This window comes from Pelodiscus sinensis, chromosome 12 (assembly GCF_052426305.1).
Source record: "Pelodiscus sinensis isolate ZL-2025 chromosome 12, ASM5242630v1, whole genome shotgun sequence".
In the NCBI taxonomy this organism is placed as follows: Eukaryota; Metazoa; Chordata; order Testudines; family Trionychidae; genus Pelodiscus; species Pelodiscus sinensis.
The window spans coordinates 28,884,143-28,909,803 of NC_143063.1; the positions used below are offsets into that span (position 1 = coordinate 28,884,143).

General features: G+C 45.5%; 1 protein-coding gene across 4 annotated transcripts in view; it reads left to right on the forward strand.

Moving 5' to 3' along the window:
• The window catches only part of TDRD12 (tudor domain containing 12), a 230,676-nt gene that overhangs the window by 159,498 nt on the left and 45,517 nt on the right, over positions 1-25,661 (forward strand). For 3 of the 4 annotated variants that reach the window (XM_089781493.1, XM_075940128.2, XM_089781494.1), the window contains 2 exons: positions 8,905-9,074; positions 10,790-10,882. In XM_089781493.1, coding sequence (XP_089637619.1) covers positions 8,905-9,074; positions 10,790-10,882 — 263 coding nt within the window. The remainder of the gene's footprint in view (positions 1-8,904; positions 9,075-10,789; positions 10,883-25,661) is intronic. The other variant, XM_075940130.2, reaches the window with a different exon arrangement.

Below are 25,661 nucleotides of genomic sequence, written 5' to 3' on the forward strand. Positions count from 1 at the left end.
GCAATGATTCCTAATGGTTACCCTAGCTTCAGTAATCCCAGTGTTAGAGAAGAGAGACTGGTTTGCAGCCTTCAACCTGCAGGATGCCTTTTTCACATAACTATTCATCCCACTCACAGATGGTTCTTACATTTTGTTATGGATACAGATCACTATCGATACGGAGTACTACTGTTCGGCTTTTCATCGGCACCAAGAGTGTTTTCAAATACATTAGCCATTGTAGCGGCCTACTTTTGCAGAGAAACCATGATTATTTTTTCCGTATCTCAATGATTGCTTGGTAAAAGGCCCATCAAAAATGGAGATGCAGCAAATGGTGGCAATAACTAGGCAAACATTCGATCTCTTGGGTTTCATACTCAATACACAAGTCAACGCTACAACCAACGTGAACTCTAGAATTCATAGGTGCCAAGTTATATTCCGTATCTGCAAGAGCATACCTCCCCATGTAGAGATTCCGAGCAATCCAAGAACTGGTTACTACTGTTACTCTCAGCCCCACAGTTCCCATACTTACCTGTCTCCAGCTTATGGGTCACATGGCTGCTACAACCTATGTGGTCGATCATGCTTGTTGGTAAATTTTATTATATTATGGTCACTATTTTCAAGTGGTCCAGTTATGTTTACTCCTTAGGCCAGATTCTGCGCTCCACCTAGGACTAAATCAAGTATTGTCTCTCCCCTTGTGAGTTCCAGAGAGAGCTGCTCTAAGCAGCAGTCATTTAAGGTGTCAAAAAACTCTCTCTACATCCTGTCCTGAGGTGATGTGTACCTGGTCAATATGGAGACAGTTGAAATCTCCCCACTACTATTGAGTTTTCCATTTTTATAATCTCTCCAATCTCCCTTAGCATTTCATTGTCACAATCACTATCCTGGTCAGGTGGTCAATAATATAGCTATTGCTATATTCATATTATTAGAACATGAAATTACTATCCACAGAGATTTTATGGAACATTTTGGTTCATTTAAGATTTTTATTTCATTTCATTCTACATTTTTTTTTCACATATAGTGCCACTTCCCAACTAACACAACCTGTTCTGACCTTCTGATATATTTTATATCCTGGTATAACTGTATCCCATTGATTGTCCTCATTATGTGATGCATCTTATATCAATACCTTCCTTAAATATGAGACATTCTAGTTCACCCATCTTATTATTTAGACTTTTAGCGTTTGTGTATAAGTACTTTAAAAATTTGTCACTATTTATCTGTCTGCCATTTCCTGATGTTTGAATGTCACTTTTTCATTTCACTGTTTCTCATCTGATCTTACCTATATTATATCTTCTTCCATGCTCTCCTCCTTACTAGAACTTAGAGAATCTCTATTAATAGACCCTCCCCTAGGAGATGTCTGTCCAATCCGTGTGCTCTTCAGCACCTGTCAGCTTTCCTCCAACCCTTAGTTTAAAAACTGCTCTATGACCTTTTTAATTTAAGTGCCAGCAATCTGATTCCATTTTGGCTTAGGTGAAACCCATCCTTTCTGTATAGGCTCCTCATTTCCCAAAAGTTTCCCCAGTTCCTAATAAATCCAAATCCCTCTTCCCTACACTATTGTCTCATGCACGCATTGAGACCTTGCAGTTCTGCCTGCCTACCTCACCCTGCTTGTGGAACTAGAAGCATTTCAAAGAGCGCTACCATTGCAGTTTCTGGTTTTTAAACTTTCCCAGCAGCCTACATTTGGCCCCCAGGACTTCTCTTTTATCCTTCCCTATGTCATTGGTACCTACATGTTCCACGACTATGGGCTTGTCCCCAGCACTACACATAAATCTATCTAGATGTCTGGAGAGATCTGCAACTTTCACACCAGGCAGGCAAGTCACCATAAATTTTTCCCAGTCATTGCAAACCCAGCGCTCTGTTCTGAATGATCAAATCCCCCATTACTGACACCTGCTTTTTCCTAACTATGGTAGTTCCCTCAAAGTATCCTCAGTACAAGAAAATTCCACAGCATCATCTGAAAGGAGGTTCCCAACTATGGGATCATTTTCCTCTGCTCCCATTGAATATTCTCTTTCCCTGAGCCTTTCACCTTCCTCAACACAGGGGCTGTCTGACTGGAGATGGGACCATTCTACAGTGTCCTAGAAAGCCTCATCATCTGCCTATCTTTCTGCCTCCCTTAGCTCCTCTAATTCAGCCACCCTGGCATCCAAAGTTTGTATGTGATCTCTGCGGGCCAGAAGCTCTTTACATTGAATGTGCATATATGCCACCTGTCCATACGGCAGGTAATCATACATGCTGCATTGGGTGCAATAAACAGGATAAACCCCCACTCTGCTGCTGGGCTTCTGCCTGCATTCTCTCCTACAGATAATTAGATTCTTGATAGGGTTTTTATTTAAATCAGGTAGTTTTGGTTTTAGTTTAAAAGAAGCTTTAAAGAATGTCAGGTGTACCCGGTCCCCTTCAAACTTCTCCTCACAAAACTCCCTGTTAGCTTACTAGTGGGCTTTACGTTGCCCTGGTCTTCCTGATAGCTCTGCCCCCTCTGCTTAATGCTTGACAAATGAACAGAGGGCTGTTTTTGAAAGCCTCATTAAGAAGCTCACAGTTTCCAACTGCTAGTCTCAGCACACAGTCCTTCAAACAAAAAGCTCAGCACATAGACCTCCAAACAAACACAAGCCCAGCACACAGTATCTTTCAGGCAACCAGCAAGTACCCCCCAAAACACACATACTACAAACAATCATTTACCCTAAAAGTCGCATAATCCATCCTCCTTCACCTGGAGAACTCCCTCAGAAAACTCCTTGTTATCTGCTCCTGTTCCACTACCTCACAGATCTTTCCTCAGATTCAAGGTGACCCCGAACACTACCAATACTGAGTACTACTCTGGCTTGTCCACTGCCCCATAAGACTTCTCAAAGACTCTCGCAGTAGTAGGGGTACACCAGTGACAAGAGGTAATATTTCTCTACCTATATTGCCTCATCAAGGGCACCATGTGCCATGAAACAATAATGATGGTGCAGTCAACTATGGACCTCTATCATTGTCTCAGCTTCCAGATTAACAGATAGAAATTGACCCTGGAATCCTCACGAACTCTTAAATTCATAGGAGCACTCCTAGACACCATACAAGCCAGGGCATTACTGTTCCAACACCAATTCATTACAGTAGCAACAATCATAACCACAGCTGTTCACAGTTCCCACACTACAGTGAGGATTTGCTTTCTAATCTAAGGCCACATGGTAGACTTGACATATGTGAGACTACGTGTGTGCTGCCTCTAGAGTTGGCTCACCATTGTGTTATACACCTGCCCACCATAGCCTGGACAGGTGAGTCACACTTCCAATATAGGTACTTTCCTTCCTACACTGAAGGGCATAACCTCAAAACTTACTGATGGATGTCACCTTCCAGCAAAACCTCCTGTTATGCGTTATCACCATGGATGCATCCCTTATGGGACGAAGCTCTCACATAGACAACCACACCACCCAGGGTAAATGGTCCCTACCAGAATCCCGCCTACATATCAGTCTCCTGGAGCTCCATGCAGTACAGAATGTTTGCTACCACTTCCTACCACTAATAGAGAACAGGACCATACACATTCTCACCGATAACATCACACGTATGTTTGATATCAGTTTGCAAAGAGGAGCCTGATCTCACTCCCTGTGCACAGAAGCTCTCAAACTATGGAACTTTATGCATCTGCAACAACATAACGATGATAGCGTCCTACTTACCAGGTACCCAAAATATGTTGGACACCCTCAGTCACCACTTCTCAGAACAGCTCAAATGGTAGATAGGCCCCACCATCTTCACGAAAATGTTCCACAAATGTGGGTACCCACAGATTGACCTCTTTGCTACACTGAAGAACCACAAATGTCCCCACTTCTGCTCCAGAGTGGAGTCTGAACCATGGTAACTGTGGGTACTCTTTCCTCATCATGTGGAGTGCATTGCTCCTTTATGCATTCCCACCCATACTTCTGAGCCATAAATTATACAAAAGATACAGACAGACCAGGCTTATGTTCTCCTTACTGCCCCAACATGGCCCAGCCAGACTCTGTTTCCTTACCTTCCTCACCTTGCAGTATACAATCCTCATCTCCTACCTCTGCGACCGGATCTCTTCTCGTATCATCGGAGCCACACACTGCCCCTAAACCTAGGGCCTCTCCAGTTCAAAGTGGCTCCTCCATGAGTCCAACATGGAGTGGAAACCTGTTCTAACAGGGTATAAAATTACTAAATAACCATTGTCTCACAACCATGGATACTTACCTATCAAGTAGAAAAGATTTCCCTATGGTGCCAGCAAACTTAGCTGTCTCCTATCAGGCTGCCCTTATTTATGATAGTCCAGTACATGTTGGATCTTAAAGAATCAGATGAGCTCCCTTCAAGTCCATCTGATGGCTATCACGACCTTCAAGAAACTGGTGGATGCCTTATTGATCTTCGCCTGCCCTACTACTAAACACTTTCTCACGGGAATCCAAAACATACCCTGAAGTGCAGAGACATACATCACCATGAGACCGTAACTATGTCCTCAAAAGTCTTACAAGATCACCATTTGAACCCTTGGCCATCTGCTCCGTTCCACATGTCAATAAAAGTTGCCTTCCTGCTGGCAATCGCATCTGCCAAATGCATTGGAAAAATAGCAGCCCATATGGCAGAACTTCCATACACTATTTTCACAAAAGATAAAATTACTGTACAACTTCATCCTGAATTTTTTCCAAATGTTGCCTCCATTTTCCACATTAATGGACCTATACGCTTACCTGCATTCTTTCCTAAACCATATAAGGACACACTCAAAGCATGGCTTCACACACACAACATAAGATGAGCAGGTGCCTTCTACCTTGATATTACCAAATCATTGTACAACTCCACAAGACTATTTATATCCATAGCAGAATGATCCAGAGGATCTGCAATTCCTCCCAATGACTCTTCAAGTGGATCTCTACTTGCATATATACTTGCTGCTCAATACATGAAAAACATCTGCCTCAGGGAGTTGCAGCGACTTCCACTCAAGCTGTGACAGTTTTCACAGCATTCTTTTAAAATGTCCTATTAACAGACATATGCAGAGCTGTAAACTGGTCTTTGGAGTACACCTTCATGAAACTTGATACCATCACAGATGGCACTATCCTTATTACTGCCGTCAGCCTCTCTTTGCTCTTCTGCACATCCAAGACAGATCTCCAAATCCCACCACTCTTACAGGGGCCACTGCTTTACAGACACCTAAAGTGGAGCACCCATAGGGACACCGCTCGAAGGAGTAGTTCTTCAAGAGATGTCCCTGTGTGTGTTCCACAGCAGTTGTGAGTGTGTTACAGTGGCATCAAACCAAGTCTTTATAGCAGTGTTTGGGAGAGAGGGGGGGGGGGCTCATGCATGCGCAGTCCTCTGGCTGTATGGATCCAGCATGCTGAGAGTGCGCACGCGCAACCCCCCTCTGCTCAGTTCCTTCTTACTGAGCTCAGCAGTGGTCTTCACTTACCGTTGATAGATGCCTATAGATGAGTAGTTTGTTTTTTTGTTTCCCCCCTCGTAACGTTGCTGTTCAATCCAAGTTCTTCTTCCCTTACGAAAATACTGAAGAATTTTTTTTTATTACTATTGGAGTTATTTAAATTGAATTAACCATATCCAGCTCGCCAAGATTCAAATGCCGCAATGTTTGCAGTGATGCTTATTCCCATATTGGATGGGCATTCTAAATGTCAGATGTTGGGAAAAGTCTCATATCCCACAAGATTGCCATCATTACTTCAAACTGATGGTGCAAACCCCTAGAGACAGAGACCTGCATCTCAAATTAATCATGCTGAAAAAAATCTCAACATCCAACCTCTGACCCAGGTGCTGAAGTGGTTGAAATTCCCCAACCAATAAAGAAGAAATCAAAAAATGTGCCGCCTTGGTGCCACATAAGGTTCCATCACCAAAATGGCATCCGACAACTAAATTGGCACTACTGGCCAAAATAGCGCTGCAGCTTAGCACATATAATGCTCCAGGTGTCTCCAGCACAAAGCGCACTAGTAATAGGCACAGTATGCACAGATCCGGTGCTGAGACCCCAGGCTTGAATATGCCTGCCTTACAGACTACATTATCTAATACAACACCAAACAAACACCATGCCACCTCAGTGCAGGGGGCTACACATAGGGCAGTACAACTGCCCATACCAGATGTTAGTCCCATAGATCCCCCACTCAGCGCCGCAACCATTATGGTACCAACGCAGTGATTGGCACCGAACACAATACAGATACGCATGGCATCGTCCCACGCAGAACACCACACATTCATGACCCCCTGGATACTACTGTAAAGACTCCGGTCAATGGCACTGGGATGCACTGACACCTGCTGTGGAGCACCCACAGGTACACCTATCTCGAAGAATGTCAGTTACTATGAGTAACCTCTCTTACCTTGTGCAGTGACTACAGCTTTTTTGAGATACTTTCCCTGTAGGTGCTCCACTACCTGCACTTCTCCCCTCTACTTTAGAGATTCATTCTTGTACTGCTAATTCTCTGGAAGAGAAGGAACAGAGGGGGTGAGCACCTACAGCACCATAAGATGACTAGTATGTATATAGGGTGCAGATGGACACTGCCAGCAAAAATCTCCAATCACTGTCATGAGGACACACCGACACTTTAAGTGGAGCACCCAAAAGGGTACACATCTCGAAGAGCCTTTGTTACCACACAAAGTGAGTAACGTATTTAGATAGCCAAAAATGGGGGTATCAGCAAAACCCCTAAGAGCACATCATGATAATCTTGCTCAGTCTGAGCCTAGGGTGTAGAGACTATCCCATTTCTCGAGTAGGGTCTCTTAAGTAGGGATAAATAGATGAAAGTAGACACTGGAGCTAAGAGCTACATTCCATTCCTTCTCAGTTCAATCATTTATCTTGAGAAATTCTATCAAACACAAACTCTCAAGAGATCTCTCATCTGTCGGATATAAAAACAATATAATTAATTCCCCCAGACAAATTTCTTATGTGGATAGTTCATATTATTCTGTCTTGAAAGGCGCACGAGGGAATCAGAGCTGTAGTGAGATTCAGGTCTTCAGTGCTGAAGCCTTCTTACGCAAAGCTTATGCAAATGAAACGTGGAGTATAATATCGCCGTGCTTCATTTGCATAATTAGTAGCTGGTTTTGTAGAAGATGCTTTTGTGCAAACAGGAACTGTGTAGGTGGTGCCTTTTTGTGCAAAAACCCCCTCTTGCGCAAGAGCCATTCCTCATTTTTTCAAGAGGAGTTTTTTGCGCAAATAGGTGCCACCTACACAGCTCCTCTTTGCGCAAAAGCATCTTGCGCAAAAACGGCTGCTAATTATGCAAATGAAGCATGGCGATATTCTACTCTGTGCTTCATTTGCATAAGCTTTTGCGGAAGAAGGCTGCAGTATAGACGTAACCTTAGTGTCAAGAAATTTGTTGTTCTTTGCTAATATTTTTTTCTCATTATTAGTATTTTAGCACTAGTGTTAATATGGACTCTTGAGGGCAAAACTATTAATCTTCTTTTCATATTAAATATTGACAATTTATTCTTGCAAGTGGTTTTATTTTTTTAGTAGTGTTTGTGATGTTGATTTTGCAAGAGCTAATGTTTCTCTCAGGCTATTTTGAAATCTAAGTAAATGTTACCTGCCTGTTCTTTGTTATGCACTGCTCTGATTTTTTTTCGAAAACTGTAATATATTTGAGGGGCAAAATTTTCTAAAATCTGAGCTAGATTTATACCTATCATAATTTTATAGGCTGTTTTATGTCATTATCTATGAAACCATAGAACTCTGTCTGCCAGAATCTGCTTGGTTATCTGCCAGCTTGCCCACTCACCTCTTTGGCAGCATTTTACTTCCTGGGTCCCAGTTTTTCATCTGTTAACTGGTGGGCAGATGGTGAGCTCAGAGTCTCGAAGTCTTAGGAATCCCAGGAGCCTGAGCACTCTTTTCAAAGTAATTGTGAATCTAGGGCTATTAGCAAGAGATGTATAAAAAACTGTAATTCTGAGATTCTCCATGAAATTGAAGTTTTGATTTTCCATTCCTAATTGGAACAAAACCAGATTTTGAAATCTCCGTCTTCTACAAATAAGATTTTTCATTCTCCGCCCAGCTCTGTTGGCTTTCTTAAGGTCTTTCACATACAGTGTAATGTTAGTGTTGGATATCATGGTTATAGTACAGACTACAGATTAGTCACCACCACCAAAATGAAAACTCTTTTAATTTTCTGTTTGCTTGAATTTTTATTGAATAATTTCACTACATACCGGAATTCTATCTTGACTAATTAATGAATGTCCAAAGGGCATATTAAGAAGCGTTTGTTATACATGTCAATCAGACATGACAGGTTGGACCTCCCTTGTCCAGCGCCCTTGGGACCTGACTGGTCCCCATATGAAGAATTTTTCCAGATCAGAGGAGGTCATTTCAGGCATCCCTGTCAGCCTCCCCCTCCCCAGACTTCCTACCCCCCGCTTGCAGCCTAGCTGAGCCACATGCTGGCTCTGAGCCACATGCTGGCTCCCTGCCCCCACTTGCAGCCCAGCTGAGCTGCATGCAGGCTCTCCTCCTCCTCCCTCAGTCCAGCTGAGCCGTGTGCCAACTCCCAGGCCCCCAATCCTCCACAACACACTGGGACAATCTGATCCTGGAACATCCCTGGTCATGCTGGACCATGGATGTTGCTGGACCAGAGAAACCCAGATTTTATCAGTATTTGGCAAAAATTTTCAAAGATACTTACGGTATAACTGCCACATAATAGTGAAGACTTTTTAAATTTCAGAATGCTCTTTTTTTACACCTAGAAAAATTCAGCAGGATGCCGCCAGCCCGCAGAGTATGCCAGAGCAGGATGCTGCCAGCCTGCAGAATGTGCTGGAGCAGGATGCTGCCAGTCCACATAGCTTAGTAATGGGGAAAAAATGTGTGGATATTTGCAGTAGCTCTCAAGCCACTTTAGAAAATGATCATTGTGGTAAGTATTTCTTCCATTTTTGGTGAGTTGACAACTTGAAAAACAAATTTCCATAAAAAGATAATATGTGTATGAAGGTTGAATCTTTCAAGTTATGGCATCTTTTAATTTTCTCTTCACAAAATGTATACTGCCCTGAGCATACTAAAAATATATGTAATGAGTAAATTTCTTCGGTTTTAGTTTAAACTCCTTTTTACTGAAAAAATTCCAGGTTTTACAAAAAGTATTATTTGTGGGTTTTTCCTGATTTTCACCCAACTTTTATACAGGCAGTCCCCGACTTACGTGGCTCCGACTTATGTCGGATCCACAGTTACGAACAGGGCTCCCCCAGAGGACACGGACTGCGGGACCTCGCGGTCCTGCCACCCGTGTACTCCCAAGCTTTCTCCGCGTCTCCCTGGTCTGCAGACCAGGAAGACGTGGAGCAAAGCCATGGGGGGGGGGCTCAGGCAGCGAGGCAGCCCAGACGCCCCGCGGCTGTCCCGCTGCTGGCGTCCTCAGAGGCTTTGCTCCCCGTCTCCCTGACAGACCAGGGAGACTGGGAGCAAAGCCGCGGAGGACCCAGGTGGCGGGACCGCGGTGCGTCTTGGTCCGCCGCCCGCGTCTTCCTGGTCTGCTGGGGTGGGGGGGGCGGGGCGCAGCTAGTACGCCCCCCCCCCCCAGCAGACTAGGCTTTTCTCCAGACGCCTGTGGCAGAGCAGCTGGGGTGCTGCCGGTTGGTCCCGCAGCGCCGCTCTGGGCGCTACTGGACCAACCCGGCAGCACCCCAGCTGCTCTGCCCCAGGCGTCCCCAAGTCAGCTTCTGCTGAAACTGACCAGCGCTGACTACAGGAAGCCCGAGGCAGAGTTGCTCTGCCCCGGGCTTCCTGGAATCAGCTGCTGATCAGTTTCAGCAGCAGCTGACTTGGGGACGCCTGGGTTTCTTAAGTTGATTCTGTATGTAAGTCAGAACTGGCGGTCAGTTTCAGCAGCGGCTGAATCTGGACGCCAGTTCCGACTTACATGCAGATTCAACTTAAGAACAAACCTTCAGTCCCTATCTTGTACGTAACCCGGGGACTGCCTGTATAATTGAAAGGCATAAAAATAATTTGTTTCATAAGAAAATATGATACGTTGCATGAAATACATATATCATGATAACACATTATATATACAAAGGTGCTTGTTGAAAATGTTATGTATGAGTTTAGAAGATGAATGTGTGCATCTGAATGTACTGATGAATTTCACACTCACCACAAATATTTCAAGCTGTTTGTGGGTATTGGTTTAAAGATGTGGCACACTAGTATTGGAAAAAAATGAAAATCTGTATCTGAATTTAGTTTATAAAAGATAAGATTGAGGGGGGACATGATAGCAGTTTTCAGATATCTAAAAGGGTGTTATAAGGAGGAGGGAGAAAACTTGTTCATCTTGGCCTCCGGGGATAGAACAAGAAGCAATGGGCTTAAATTGCAGCAAGGGAGGTTTAGGTTGGACATTAGGAAAAAGTTCCTAACTGTCAGGGTAGTCAAACACTGGAATAAATAGCCCAGGGAGGTTGTGGAATCTCCATCTGTGGAGATATTTAAGAGTAGGTTAGATAAATGTCTATCGGGGTGGTCTAGACAGTATTTGGTCCTGCCATGAGGGCAGGGGACTGGACTTGATGACCTCTCGAGGTCCCTTCCAGTCTTAGTATTTTATGATTTTATGTGTTTCAGAATACAAGGCAATATTCCAAAGTTGTAGAAAAACAAAAGAAAAGGATGAAGATGCATGTATGAGCTGCAAATTGCATGGCCCAATTAATAAATGTAAATATTTATAAGTCTATAGTTTTAAGTGTACAACAGTAAATCATTAATTCAAATGACAGATTTTTTTTTGGAGATTAGAGACATATTGGTCTTTTAAACTCAGAGGTGATATTTTATTTTCAGTTCTGTTTTCAATGTGGTTTGCTGCAGAACTAATTCTATTCATCAAAGTATTTATCTACTTGAATACTTCTCCCCATCCTTCTTTTCACAAAATTAAATCCCAATATTTACCCAGAAAAAAATATTTTTTCCACTGCTCTTCGCCTGTTTTTGCTGTTGTAGTAATAAACACTGATAAGTTCCCAGGAAAATTCAATAAATTAAAATCTGAAAATAAAGGACCCTACAAACATGTTAATATACTAAAGCAATAGGTACTCTAGATACACTGTAAATTACTTGATAATGTACAATAATGTGAGATTCTGCCAATTGTGCTGCAAAGCTACTCTCTTCATTCAGCGTTAATGTACTTTACCTTCCAGCTGCAGATTTCAAAGTTTCATTCCAATGTTACTGGAGGCTCCAGGACAAAGTTCTACCCTTCAGGCCAAAAGATTTTTGCCTCCAGTGGCAGAACAAGTAGATGATTCCATTTCTCCTGATCATTTTGGTTTATAACTTCAAATTTTTTTTTTGATGATTTAGCTCCTCCTGCAGTGAGGAATTACTGGAATATAACAGCTCTTATTCTGATTTCTCTGATACACCGACATGGAGGCCCATCCCCTACTGGAGGCCACGGCACAGGCACAGCAATCTAATCACACAGAGCAAACGGAAGCCACTCGTACTTTACCAGCTGAAATCTATAGTAGTCACCTGACTTCTCTTTCCCTGTTGGGGGGGCCGCCTCCTCCTACTTTGTTCTCCTTGCCCATCTCCTGGCTGCACTGGACCTCCATTAATACATGAAAGTGCACCTCTTGCAGGGATACGAATACCAGAAGAAACAATACCAATTGCTTAAAAAATCTACATCCTACACTACATAGCAAGATTGCCCTGTCCATAGACAAGGCAATAATGGAGACCTCGGAAGACCTGTGGAAAACACCCGTGTCCATTCAATCATCTAATAAGAAAATCGACAAAGTACTTTGTCCCCTCAAAAGACAACTATTTTCTCTTCATGCACCCACAACCTAATTCATTAGTCATAGACTCAACAGAACAACGTGCAAAGCTCCCACAATACAGGACGGGCAACGCAGACAAAGACCACAAAAAGTTGGACTCCTTTGGTGAGAAAGTATATTCCTCTTCCACCCTACAACTCAGAACATTGAATTACTCCACTCTCTTAGCAAATCATGACTTTGACAATTACTCGAAACTGGGAGAACTGATTCCACATCTCCCTGAGTCCAAAAGATCCATCTTGAAAGCAATAGTTCATGAGGGCCATATGATCGCGCGCACTGCTCTCCAAACCGCAATGGATGTTGCTGACACCTGTCAGCCGACGGTCAGGGCATTGTGTGTTACTGAGAAAAGGTTTAATGTCCGTGTCTTTACTGCTAGGACCAGGGTCCCGTCTCGGAGGGCAGCCAACAGGCTGACAGATGCCCCAGAGTTTATAGGAAGAGCTTATTACATCTCAGATTTCAGCTGCTAGGATACAGGATCCCTTTGCAGCGGGCAGTCTAGGGAAGACTGAGAGATGCCCCAATGGATCTGTCACCTGGGAGTGACACGATCCAAAACGCCCAAGCTCTTCCTATACCTGTCCCTTATGACCGGCTGAAATTCTTTTAAATTGTGCTTGGTTCTGTTATAGCTGAAGGAGTCAGGTTAAAACTTAAACAGAAGTTTATTAAAGAAGCTTATAAATCATATGGTTACAAAAGCTATTGCTCTATTTCTTAACTGCTAGGTGTACACTTAAGACAAAGGACCACATCCAGGTACAAGCTTTACTCCCTTCTGTGCCTCTCGGTCCCAGCGTGTCAGGCCAGGGCCGGTCCATCAATTCCTAGGAAAGACGGATATGAGGTGGGCATCCCCGTGGAACCTCGGGAGGTCAAACACCTAACCCAATCAGCAGATAGATGGTAGATTGACACTTAGAGTAAATGTGCTGCTGGACCCATCTTTATACCCCTGGGTGCCCGTATCCTCTTTCTTATCTTAAGATGCCAAATTGTACTGGTCCGTTTTGTGGCGCCAGGTCTTACAAGGGAGTTTCAAATAATTTACCCTTATAAGAGAGGAAGATAGCTAAATTAGGAGTGCCGGATATTCTTTGCTGAGCGGGAGATTCCTCCCCCCGCGGACGGCTGTGTGTTTGTATCAATATGGGTTTTAGTCAAGGGCACTCCTCCGCAGCCTCTTGGTCAGCAATTGGCATATCTGTTTGCAGCCATTCACGGTCACTGAGCCAGCATATCCAGGCAAGCAAAAATGGATGTTACAAGGGGGGGTGCTGTCTGGCTACAACACCGCAGCCCGAGTTACAACTACAGCGGTGGTGATGCGTAGAGCTTCTTGGCTCCAGTCGTCTGAAGTTCCCCACCAACTCCAGCCCAAAGTGGAAGACTTGCCATTTGACAAGAAAAAGCTATTTGCAGCTACTACGGACAAAATGCTCCATAATAGCAAAAATTCTGAGTCCACACTTTGCACGTTGGGCATGTACACGCCGCCCTACAAACGTAGACGATACACCCCATATAACTCACACAAACGATACTGATACGGGCAATACAATCGACCACAGAGGCTCTGAGGACATCAGACCAAGACAGTGAGGTCCCAGAAGGCGCCCCAACCAGGCCCGCCCACCCAACCACCCAACCATCTAAGCAATAAATTTGAAGATTTGGTCGAGGGCCTGCAAGATCTCTCATGATCTAGCACCAGTTCAACGTGGCCATCTATTCACCCACTGTTTGCGGCCATTCCTTCCACAATAGGAATCCATAACATCGGACCGCTGGGTTCTAGAGATAATTCGAGTGGGCTATACCATCCCATTTACCTCTATCCCCCCTACCTTTCTCCCTATTCCATCCCTCTTCAGGGACCACTCTCATGAAACCCTTCTAAAACGAGATCAATCGACTCCTCGTCGTCGGAGCTATAGAAAGGGTACCCTGAGAGTTCCAGGGGAGAGGGTTTTACTCAAACTATTTTTTAACCGAGAAACGAACAGGGGGTTGGAGACCTATGTTGTACCTCTGCAAACTGAACAAGTTTCTCAAGAAACAGCATTTCAAGATGGTGACTCTCTCCGCAATCATTCTTGCTCTAGATCAAGGGGACTAGTTTGCAGCCCTCGACCTCCAAGATGCTTATTACCATATAACCATCCACCCCTCCTACAGACGCTACCTACCCTTTGCGCTCGGACCAGACCACTTCCAGTACAAGGTTCTCCCTTTTGGTGTCTCATCAGCTCCGAGGGTATTTTCGAAGGTACTGGTGGTTGTAGGTACGTATCTCAGACGGCAGAATGTCATCATATTCCCCTATCTGGGTGACTGCCTTCTAAAGGGATACTTGTACGCCAAAACCACTTCTATGATACATACGACCACGGGTCTCCTCAGTCGTCTAGGCCTTCTAATCAACAAAGACAAATAAACTTTGCACCCGGTTCAAGAAATAGAGTTCATTGGCGCACTCCTGGACTCAGTTACAGCCCGAGCATACCTACCTCGTCAACGTTTTGCAACTATACAGGAAATTATAAGCGGGATGCTCACATTTCCTACCACCGCAGTACTTACATGCCTCCGACTAATGGGACACATGAGTTCACCACCTATATAGTCCACCTTGCTCACCTGCACTTTCGATGCTTTCAGCTCTGGGTGGCAACCATTTACATCCCATCATGACACCCTCCAAACAAAAGGGTTACTGTCCCACCAAACGTGCTCGCATCCTTACAATGGTGGACAGTGCCAAACAATCTTCTGGCGGGTGTTCCTTTCCAACAAATCAAACCCACTATCCAAATCACCACGGATGCTTCCCTTCTTGGCTGGGGGTCGCATATGGACCGTCGCAAAGTTCAAGGCAGGTGGTCCCCAACCAAGACACACTTACATATGAGTCTCCTCGAATTGAGGGCAGTAAGGAATGCCTGTGCACACTTTGAATCCAATGTCGCCAGTCATACAGTCCGCATCCTAACAGACAACATCTGCATGATGTTCTACATAGACAGGGCGGAGCCTGCTCCTGCTCCTTATGCATGGAGGCTATTCACCTGTGGAACTCATGCATCCGCAACCAAGTCACCCTTATAGCATCCTACCTGCCCGGGGTGAACAACACCAAAGCGGACTCCCTCAGTCGAAACTTCACCATAGACCACGAATGGAAGTTACATACGGAGGTCACAAACTCAAATTTCCACCGATGGTGATGACCATCTATTGACCTCTTTGCTTCTACCCAGAACACCAAATATCCCCAGTTCTTCTCATGTGCGGGACTTGGCAAACACTCTCTCTGGGGGATGCCTTCCTAATCAAAAGGACAGCCCTCCTACACTACGCCTTTTCCCCCATACTGCTCATCCCAAGCATTCTACGCAAGATACTGAGATACAAAGCCCTAGTCATCCTGATTGCCCCATCATGGTCTCGCCAAACCTGGTACCCATACCTTCACAGGCTAGCGGTCCAGCTTCCCCATCCACTACCATACCGGATAGACCTACTATCTCAGGACGATGACAGGATACTGCATCCGCAACTCTGTACCCTGCATCTTCAGGCATGGCTTCTCTCTGGTTCACAGAGATAGTAGATCACTGTTCCCAGCGAGTAAAAGACATCCTCCTCCATAGCAAGAGACAGTCTACTCGGAAAACTTACCAGCAGAAATGGACACGATTCTGTCACTGGTGTCAGCGAGCCAAAGTGGAGCCCCGTGCCTCCCCACTAAATACCATCCTAGACTACATTCTGGAGCTTAAAGCATCAGGACTGTCAATCTCCTCTCTAAGAGTACACCTCTCTGCAATAGCAGCATTTCATACCTCGGTGGACGGCTTCTCCATTTTTAACCTTCCTATCATTAAGAGATTCCTCAAGGGACTCCAGAATGTGTACCCACCATATAAGGCCTCACTCCCCTTGTGGGACCTAATCTTGTTTTGGACTACCTCACCAGACCTGCTTTTGAGCCATTGGCAACTGTACCACTTCCCTTCCTTTTTATAAAAGTCTGTTTCCTTTTAGCCATCACCTCCATCAGGAGGGTGAGCGAACTCGGAGCATTAATGTCAGAACCTCCTTACACAGTTTTCACGAAGGATAGGGTCATATTTAGACCCCACCTGATGTTTTTGCCAAAGGTCTGTACAGAATTCCATCTCAACGAACCGATCATATTACCTACCTTTGTCCCGAAACCGCATTCTTCACAGACAGATGCCAGCCTGCATACTCTGGACAGCCAGAGGGCTCTGGCCTTCTTCCTAGAAAGAACAAAACCATTTCGTAAATCTGAAAGACTTTTTATCTCCATTGCTGAACAATCCAACGGGACACCAATATCATTGTAACGAATCTCAAAGTGGATATCAACATGCATACTTAAGTGCCACTCTCTGAGCAATAGAGTGCTACAGTGCCCACCACGAGCGCATTCCACCTGAGCCACGGCTGCTTCTACAGCCTTTCTGGGCAACGTCCCCTTAAGAGACATTTACCGGGCAGCAACATGGTCTTCAGACCATACCTTTGCTAAACATTATGCTATTGTTCCACAACTCAAGAATGATTCAGCAGTTGCCACAGCAGTGCTCTCTACCACTGCCAGACACTGACTCCAGCTCCCTCCAGCCAGATATCGAATGCTGCTTTGTAGTCACCTAGAGTGCTGCTTTGTAGTCACCTGGAGTGAAGCATCCACGGGGACACTACTCGAAGAAGAAGAGTTACTCACCTCATGCAGTAACGAGTGTTCTTCAAGATGTGTGTCCCCGTGGGTGCTCCACAACCCTCCCTGCCTCCCCTCTGCTCGGAGTCAAAATTACTTGGGCGGAGACAAGGAACTGTGAAAGGGATGGGGTTGAGCTGCGCGCTTCAGGAGGGAGGAGAAGGGCTCAAGATGCCTCCTGGGCATGCGTGGCTCAATGGGGGAAACTGCTGTACAAAGCTCCGATCTGCGGCTCAAGGCGACCCTTCACCTAGAGTGGAGCACCCACTGGGAGACACATCTTGAAGAACACTCATTACTGCATGAAGTGAGTAACTCCCTTTTACTCTGTGCAGTAATGACTGTTCTTCAAGGTGTATGTCCCCGTAGGTGCTCCACAACCCTCCCTTCCTCCCCTTTACTCGGAGTCTTAGTCATTTGGGTGTAGATGAGGAACCAAGAGGGAGAGGGGGGAGAGGGCTGTGTGCATGAGGCACCAAACTGCGAATAGTGCGAGAAGCTTTCTGTGCATATGCAGCTCAACTGATAACTGCTAAGAAAAAGCTCTGAACTGTGGCTCTGGGGATGACCCGTCACCAACAGTGGAGCACCTTCAGGTAATAACCCAGGCAGAACCATCACACGATGATGAGAACTTACTCCATCTCAGAGAGCTATTCACAGGCCCCACAGTCTTCCACTGTTATAGACAAGGCTGTTTTCCAAGTATCACCATCGCCACTGGCAGACAACCTAAAACAATTTCAAGAATTATTCAAACAAGTGGATCAATCTCAGGACATTACACTGCAAGAAGTGCAAGACAAACAATACAAATTCTTCGAGTAGTGTCCTTGTGGGTGCCCCACTCTGGGTGCTGGTGTGTCCTGGCGCTGTTGACCGGAGATTTTTCTAGCAGTGTCCACTGCGCATACGCTGTGGTGCTCCCTAGTGCCATTGGTGTCCATTAGGTGCATGCGCAGCACAGCTCCCTCATTTCCTTCTCTACCATCATCGGAAACAGATGGAGCTTCTTCTCTTCCTTCTCTTTCAACAAAAAAACTCAACAAAATGGTAAATTCCACTTGGGTTCCTCAGACTTCTAAGTTTTAAGACCCCCCTCCATCCTATAATAATAATAATAATAAAAATTCTATTGTCATCAGCCTGCCACTTCTCACTGCACCTAATATTGGAATCTCCCATTTTCAAGAGGTGTGAGTCTTGCCAGGATGCTATGCACATTTCAGATGGGCATTCCATGTACATAAAGTGCCTCAGAGATGCTCATCAGACACAAGTGTCCTCACTGCTCCAACTTGACAGCCAGAGCATGCTGCAACCATGCCAACAGGTTAAAAACCTTCCTGTACGAAAGGTCATTCAAGCCACCCTCTGAAAACATATTATCTACTTCAAAGTCAACATCTGAGCAGAAAGGTATGGACAAAACACATCCGTCTACCTCTTCTGGTAAAGCTATGTCCAAAACCAGACTGATCTTGGCCAGATCCCTACCCTTGGCACCGACTATCCATGGTGCAGACCCTCATGGCAGGCCTAGCACCTCTGGCCTGGCATCGTCCAACATGCTGGCACTGCATAAGAGGGCACACTCAGAGTCCAAACAAAAACAAATGGCACCAATTGTACTGGCTGCACCACCTAGCCTTCATAAGCACAGTTCGGCCACTGGCCCTGTACCAACATGCTGCCTCCAGAGCAATCATGCAGCCGGCACTGAGTAATACATGGACCTTGGCAGCGACCCAGGAGCACCTATGCAAGTCTATTATGAGCCGTCTTTCACCAGCACTGTTGTCCCCATGCTCCTCCATAAAATCGATGCATTCACATGGATCACCGAATTTGCCGCGCTCCGCAAGCAAAGCCAGCACCGAGCCTTACAGTCACTTTCAGCATTCCAGCCCAACACAGAAAGCTCCACTCTGGGATACTGGTCCTACTATGTACTCATATCCACTGCTACCATCACCCTCGTATGCACGTCATTATGCATACATGCTGCCCCCTTGCCCTGGCCATTGGCAAACATGGGAGTCACGTTCTCATATAAAGAGTCACCATATTGCACCTTCCACAGCATCCAGAGAACCACCCTGCTCTCCCCAGCCCATGACATCTATGACTATGCCGAACTCTCCTATCCAGACTGAGATGGAGGACTCCTTATCTGAAGGCGAAGATAGGTCCCTTTGCATAATTCTTCTTCCTTACCAAACAAGGCAGTTATATCCACCACCCTGTCCCCAACGGATGACTCAAAGTTACAAGAACGTTTTAAAAGGGTGGTATTAGCGCAAGAGTGGGATTTTCAGGAGTTCCAAGAAAAGAAATATAGCTTCTTACGAACCTTGCAACCTGCCACGTCTTCCAGGCTTGCGCTCCCCATGGACGAGACCATTATGGACCCAGCAGAGATCATCTGGCAAACCCCGGCATCCATCAGTCCAAACTACAAGGGAGCAGATCGAAAGTACTTTATTACATCGAAGGGAATGTACTTCCTTTTCAGTCAACCTCCACCAAGTTCCCTAGTAGTTGATTCCATTAGACACAGATCCAGACAACCCAATATCAGATCTATAACACGTGACAAGGACCACAAAAGAATGAACATTATGGGATGCACAGTATACTCCTTGGTCTCTTTGCTCCTCAAAGCAGCAAATTACACCACCATGCTAGCGGATTATGATTACTCCAGTTAATCAGAGCTGCAAGAGCTCGTACAAAGCCTGCCTGAGCACAGAAGGCCTATTTTCCTCAGCATCATGCAGGAGGCCACACAATTTTTCGCACGGCACTACGGTCTGCAATGGATGTAGCCAACACAGCTGCTTGCGTCAGTCTTGGCTCCAAGCATCAGGGATACTGAGGCACTTGCAGCAAAAATTCAAGGACCTGCCCTTCAACAAGGCTAACCTCTTTGCTGCAAAAACCAATGAGGTACTTCATTCCTGAAGGACTCACGCGCTTCCCTATGCATTCTGGGCATATACATACCCACCTTGAAGAGAGCCAGGTGCAACACTTACCAGAGGCCCAGGAAGCCATACAGGCAGCAACCTGGATACGACTTCCAGCAAAAACAAAGGCCACAATGACATGGGCCTCAACGTCAGGCACAAGATTAAACAGCAGCAGCCCAACCTTCTACATCCAAACAGCAGAAAGACACTTTCTTTGCAATCACACCATAGGTCTATTATTCACAGTTCAACCACCACCTCCACCCCTTTTTTTACAGCAGTGGGCTCAAATAACATCAGACAAATAGGTCCGTCCTGAAGCTCATCCACTATGGGTACTCCATCCTTTTCACTTCCCTCCCATCCTGTCTCTCTTTAGGGACCCCTCTTATGAGAGCCTCTTTCAACAAGAGGTGCTTCATCTTCTTCAGTTAGGTGCCATAGAACCAATGGAGTTCCAAGGGAGAGGTTTCTACTCAACTTATTTTCTAACACAGAAAAAGAATGGAGGATGGAGACCCATTCTGGATTTAAGGAAGCTCAACAAATACATTACTTACCAATGAATCAAGATGGTGACCCTAGCAACAGTAGTTCCAGCATTAGATCAAGGAGATTGGCTTGTGGCTCTCGACCTCCAGAGTACATACTTTCATGTAATAATTCATCTCACCCACAGGCATTTTCTATAATTCACGGTCGTCACAATTACCAATACCAAGTGCTCCCTTTCGGCCTTTCAACAGCTCCGAGAGTTTTTTCCAAAACTCTAGCCGTCGTGGTGGCATACCTATGTTGTCAGCGATTCATACTTAAACAACTGTCTCATAAAAGGCACGTCCTTCTGAGAGAAATAAGACTTGGGCAAGACCACCACGGACCTCCTGCTCCGGCTTGGTTTCCATATAAACTATGAGAAATCCATGCTCCATCCCACTCCAGCGCTGAAATGTATAGGAGCACACATCCATACCATCACAGCCAGAGCAACTCTACCCACGCATAGATTCGAAACCCTATGCAACCTCATAGCAGTAGCATGGGCGACCCCTACTACATCAGTTCGCGAATGTCTAAAAACCTTAGGTTACATGGCCACCTTAATGTATGTTGTCAGGTTGGCAAGGCTCCATATGAGATGCCTTCAGTCTTGGCTCTCCACACTTTACACTCTGTCCAGAGACCCACTCTCCAAGTCACTTACCATTCCGCCATGGGTCCTCAGCTCCTTGGACTAGTGGACGGATGCATGCAATGTTCTAACTGGCATCCCATTCCATCAACCTGCCTCGACACTCACCGTTATGACCGATGCATCACTCATGGGATGGGAAGCCCATCTAAGAGCCCTCACAGCCCAAGGCAAATGGTCTTTCACCGAGCAAATGCTCCATATCAACCTTTTAGAACTGAGAGCAGTACAGTGTGCATGCTAGCATTTCTTGGCACCACACAGCATGCAAGACGATCAGCATTGTGATGGACAATTCGACTTGCATGTATTTAATCAATCGGCAAGGCAGTGCACAATCTCTGTCCTTATGCATGGAAGCTCGCAAACTATGGAATTTGTGCTTGGCACGCCATATTACCCTTGTTGCCACTTACCTCCCAGGAGTGTTAAACGTCACAACAGATGCTCTGTCTCAAGTTCCACGACCACCATGAATAAGAGATTTACATGCAAGCCCTCAATTACATGTTCCACCAATGGGGGCAACCAGACATACCTTTTCACAACCAGAACCAATTGCAAATGCCACCTTTCCTGCTCCAGAGTAGCCTTAGGAAAGCACTCCCTTTGGGATGCTTTCTTCATCAAATAGGATGCACCATTACTCTATGCATTCCCACCCCTTTCCCTGCTCTACAAGGTTGTCATCAAAATCAGAACAGAATGAGCCCTCATGATTCTCATTGCACCAGTGTGGTCGAGACACACATGATATCCTTACTTCCACTGCAGTTGTGTGCGTCTACACACAAGCAGTTATTTTGGCATAATGTCGAGCAGGAGGACTTCTTACTCACTCATGTAATCCTCATTTTACGAGGATTAAGGGAAATTGGAAGAAGAGTGCTCTTGGACTTACTGCTATGTAGACTATGGATATTAACGACTAGCTGACTATCTGATAAGCAAATACTTATCAGATAGTCCAGTTGACTAGTAGATTTTCTCCTCTCCCCCCTCCTTCCCCCTCCACTGCCTTCATCAGAGGCAGCAAAGGAGAGGAAAGGGGGTACTTCAAAGTTGCTGTGGGACTTCCTGCTGGCCCTGGGATGTACGCAGCATCTTGTACATTTCAAAGGAGGAATGTGGAAGTGCCTATTGATTAGTCGAATCGTCAGGGGAAATTCCATTAACTACTCAACTAGTAAATTAACTGGTGTTTAATATCCTTTATGTAGGCAGTGCTAAAAGCCTAAATAAGTTATTTTGACTTAAGCTTCCCAATTGATGTAGGTTAAGTTGCGTAGCTTATTTCGGATTTAGCCCTGCTGTGTAGACGTACCCTTATTGCCTAGGAAAATATCAGAAGGGTGATTTCAAACCACACCTTAAAGACTCAGAAAAGTACCTGGTGGCCATCCCCATTTTCTACTAAGGCTTGCTAGACCCTACCATTACCTTCACCTTTTTTTGTCCCAGGAGCCCAGGTGTGGAATAACAAGCAGGTGGGAACGTATCTGTTGACACATAATTCATTTTCTTTTCTAGCCCCCATAATATAATATAATAAGTCTTGGTGCACCAATCTAAATTCAGTCAATTGTGGCTGCCATTTTCATTGGTACTTTACTGAAGACTCTTATCTAAAGCATGGATTCTTCACTATACAAGCCCTTTCACAGGCAACCTAAATTAAGAAATAATGTGCCACATCAGTTCTTCTTAATCTGGGCATGAAAGTTGGCATTAAGTCAACAAAAATAATATATAAAAGAGGAGGAATTACCATGTTGTCTGAAATCCAAATATGCCATGTGTTATTTTTATTGCCTGAGGGATTTAGAGGTTGATATTGACTTCTCAGTACTCACATGAAAGTCTTCTTCATGCTTTGCAAGAGCATTGCTCTAACACAAAAGGTGGTTTTTCAGGTGTTGTCTCTCACAACTTGAAAAATTACAAAACTCTAAGGACCTCTCTTTGAACAGAGTAGGAGTACAAATCTGTTGTTCTTAGAGTGAGCTCTGCATATTCCTACTCATGAGATGCGCTAGTGAGGTAACTCTGGCTCTGCAACATTCTCTAACAGTGCCCAGTGAAATGCATTTCTGCTCACTTCTCTTCCCTTTGCTATTCCTGAACGTCGAGGGCAAAGCTGTAAAAGGGGACATGGTGTTCTTGTTCCCTCAGTTCCTTCTGGTAGTAATAGGTGACAGACCAGGACCCTCTGGCCTGATCTAACTTCTTCAAAGACTCAATCCCATAGTTTTTTGTTTTGTTTTTTAGATGTTAAGTGTTAAATATTTTTGACTGTTATTTTCTTTATAAATAAAGTATTTTTATCTGTATTAGTTTCATGATTTTGGTGCAGGCTCACAGATTCCATGCTAGAGCTAAAGGTGAAGAGGCCAGGATTTAAAAGGTATACACCTTGTCCTGCAGTAGAGACTGCCTCCAGCAGTTAAAATACCTTAACATTTCTTACAGTACTTTTTTACTCTAACCCGGGTCACCGCCAGCTCTTCAAATACCTCACTGCTGCCTTTTGCTGCAGGTCAGCCAGCTCTTGCTGGAGCTGCGTGCTTGGGTGCACCCACTTACTTTCACCTTTGTCTGCTTCTGAAGCCCTTACAATATGTGGCATTTAATTTCAGAAAGGAGAACAACACAAAAATGAGAGAGATCATTAAACAAAAATCAAAAAGTGCTGCATTATCAGTAAATACGTCAGTAAAATCTCTGCAAGCCACATGGAAACTTTTCAAAGACAGAGGCCCAATTTAAACATATTCTCCAAATTAAAAAACACATTAAGAGAACCAAAGAAGTGCCACCATGGCTTAACAACTAAGTAAAAGAAGCAGTGAGAGATAAAAAGACATCTTTTAAAAAGTGGAAGTCAAATCTTAGTGAGGAAAATAGAAAGGAGCATAAACTTTGTCAAATTAAGCGTAAAAATATAAGAAAAGCCAAAAAGGAGCTTGAAGAACAGCTAGCCAAAAACTCAAAAAGTAATAGCACGCCCAGGGATTAGGTTGTGCCGGTTTTCTAAAAATTCTGGGTATCTGGGAGGGGGGGGAAGCTGTGCAGGACCTACCCGGGGGACGGGGGAATGGTGCAGGCGCCAGAGTTTGGCCTGCTAAAGGGGGGGCAGGAGCCATGGGAGGGCAGGATGCGGCCTGGTGGGGGGGAAGCGGAGATGGTGGGAACAGCCTGCCGGGGTGTCAGCCGACGGTCAGGGCAGTGTGTGCGTGTGTGTTACACCCAAGTCTTCAACTGCTGAGACACAAAGTCTCGGTGCAGTGGGCAGCCTAGGAGGCTGGAGGGTGCCCCGAAAAATAGTTTAACGTCTGTGACTTTACTGCTAGGACCGGGGTCCCGTAGCAGAGGGCAGCCAACAGGCTCTCAGACGCCCCGAGTTTATAGGAAGAGCTTATTACACCTTAGATTTCAGCTGCTAGAATTCGTAATTCCTTCGCAGCGGGCAGCCTTGAGGAAAGACTGAAAGGTGCCCCAGTGGATTTTGCCACCTGGGTGTGACACGAATCCAAACGCCCAAGCTCTCCCTATATCTGTCCCTAATGACCGGCTGAAGTTCTTTTAAATTGTGCTTGGTTCTGTTACAGCAACTGAAGGAGTCAGGTTAAAGCTTAAACAGTTACTATTTTATTGTTACAGGGTAAACTTAGTTGTTAAATGCTACTGCTGTGTTACAGATAACACAGACGCTACAAGGGACAGGACAGAAATTACACTAATAAGTCATTTACAGGTACCATGAAACCCTTTTGGTTCTCTGAGCTCTTATTAAATGCATGCAAAATAGACACATAGCAGGTATATATTCTCACCCCTGCGTTCCAGACTTGGCGTGGCCAGCGTCTTTCTCTCAATCCCTCAGGAAGAAGTAGGGCGAGGTTGGGCGTCCCACAGACCTCGGGAGACAATCAATACCTGCCAGCAGGTGGAGATGATTGGAGCTCCGATGGGGTGGGCTGCTGAACCTCTTTTTATACCCCTTGGGTCATGTAGGCTTCTTCCTGGTTTCAAGTGGCCAATTAGGAAAAATGGCTTTGAACACCAAGTTTCCCACGAAGGGTGCAAAGCATAATTTACACCTGGGAAAATGCAGACAATGGGCACCTCTGGTATGTGATGGGTGAAGATTCCTCTCCTGAGACAGTGCAGGCGTGTCAATTACTGGTACTAGCCATCAGGGCGACGGGAGGCCCCGGGTCGTCAGCTAGCCCATTTACTGTCTGGTTTCTGTTTATGGTAGAGTCAGGGACAGGCAGCACACCTGCGTTCCCAGGGCATCAAAGGCTGACTGCCTTTCTCTTGCTCTCTGGGGGGGGGGGGAACAAGATGGGGTTCGTGGAAAAACAAGATGGGGTTTGTGTCTGGCTACACGGGGGTGGGGAGCTGTGAGATGGCTGACCTGTGAGGTCGCTGGGTTATGAGGTGCAGGGGTGCTGGGCTGCTGGGAGCCACATGCAGCTAACCTGCCGGGGAGGAGGCACGGGGGGGCAGGTGGCTGCAAGCTGCGGAGATGCCGGGCTGCTGCGGGGGGGGGGGGGGGGGGGTGAGCGACGACTGGGATGCAGCCTGGTGTCAGGCGGCCAGAGCAGCCATTTGCCCCTCTCCCCAGTGTGTGCTGCGCACACACGTCTGAGCAGGGGTGGGGAGGAGCATCTGAGGAGCAGCTTGGCTTTAAATGCCAGGGTTTTTT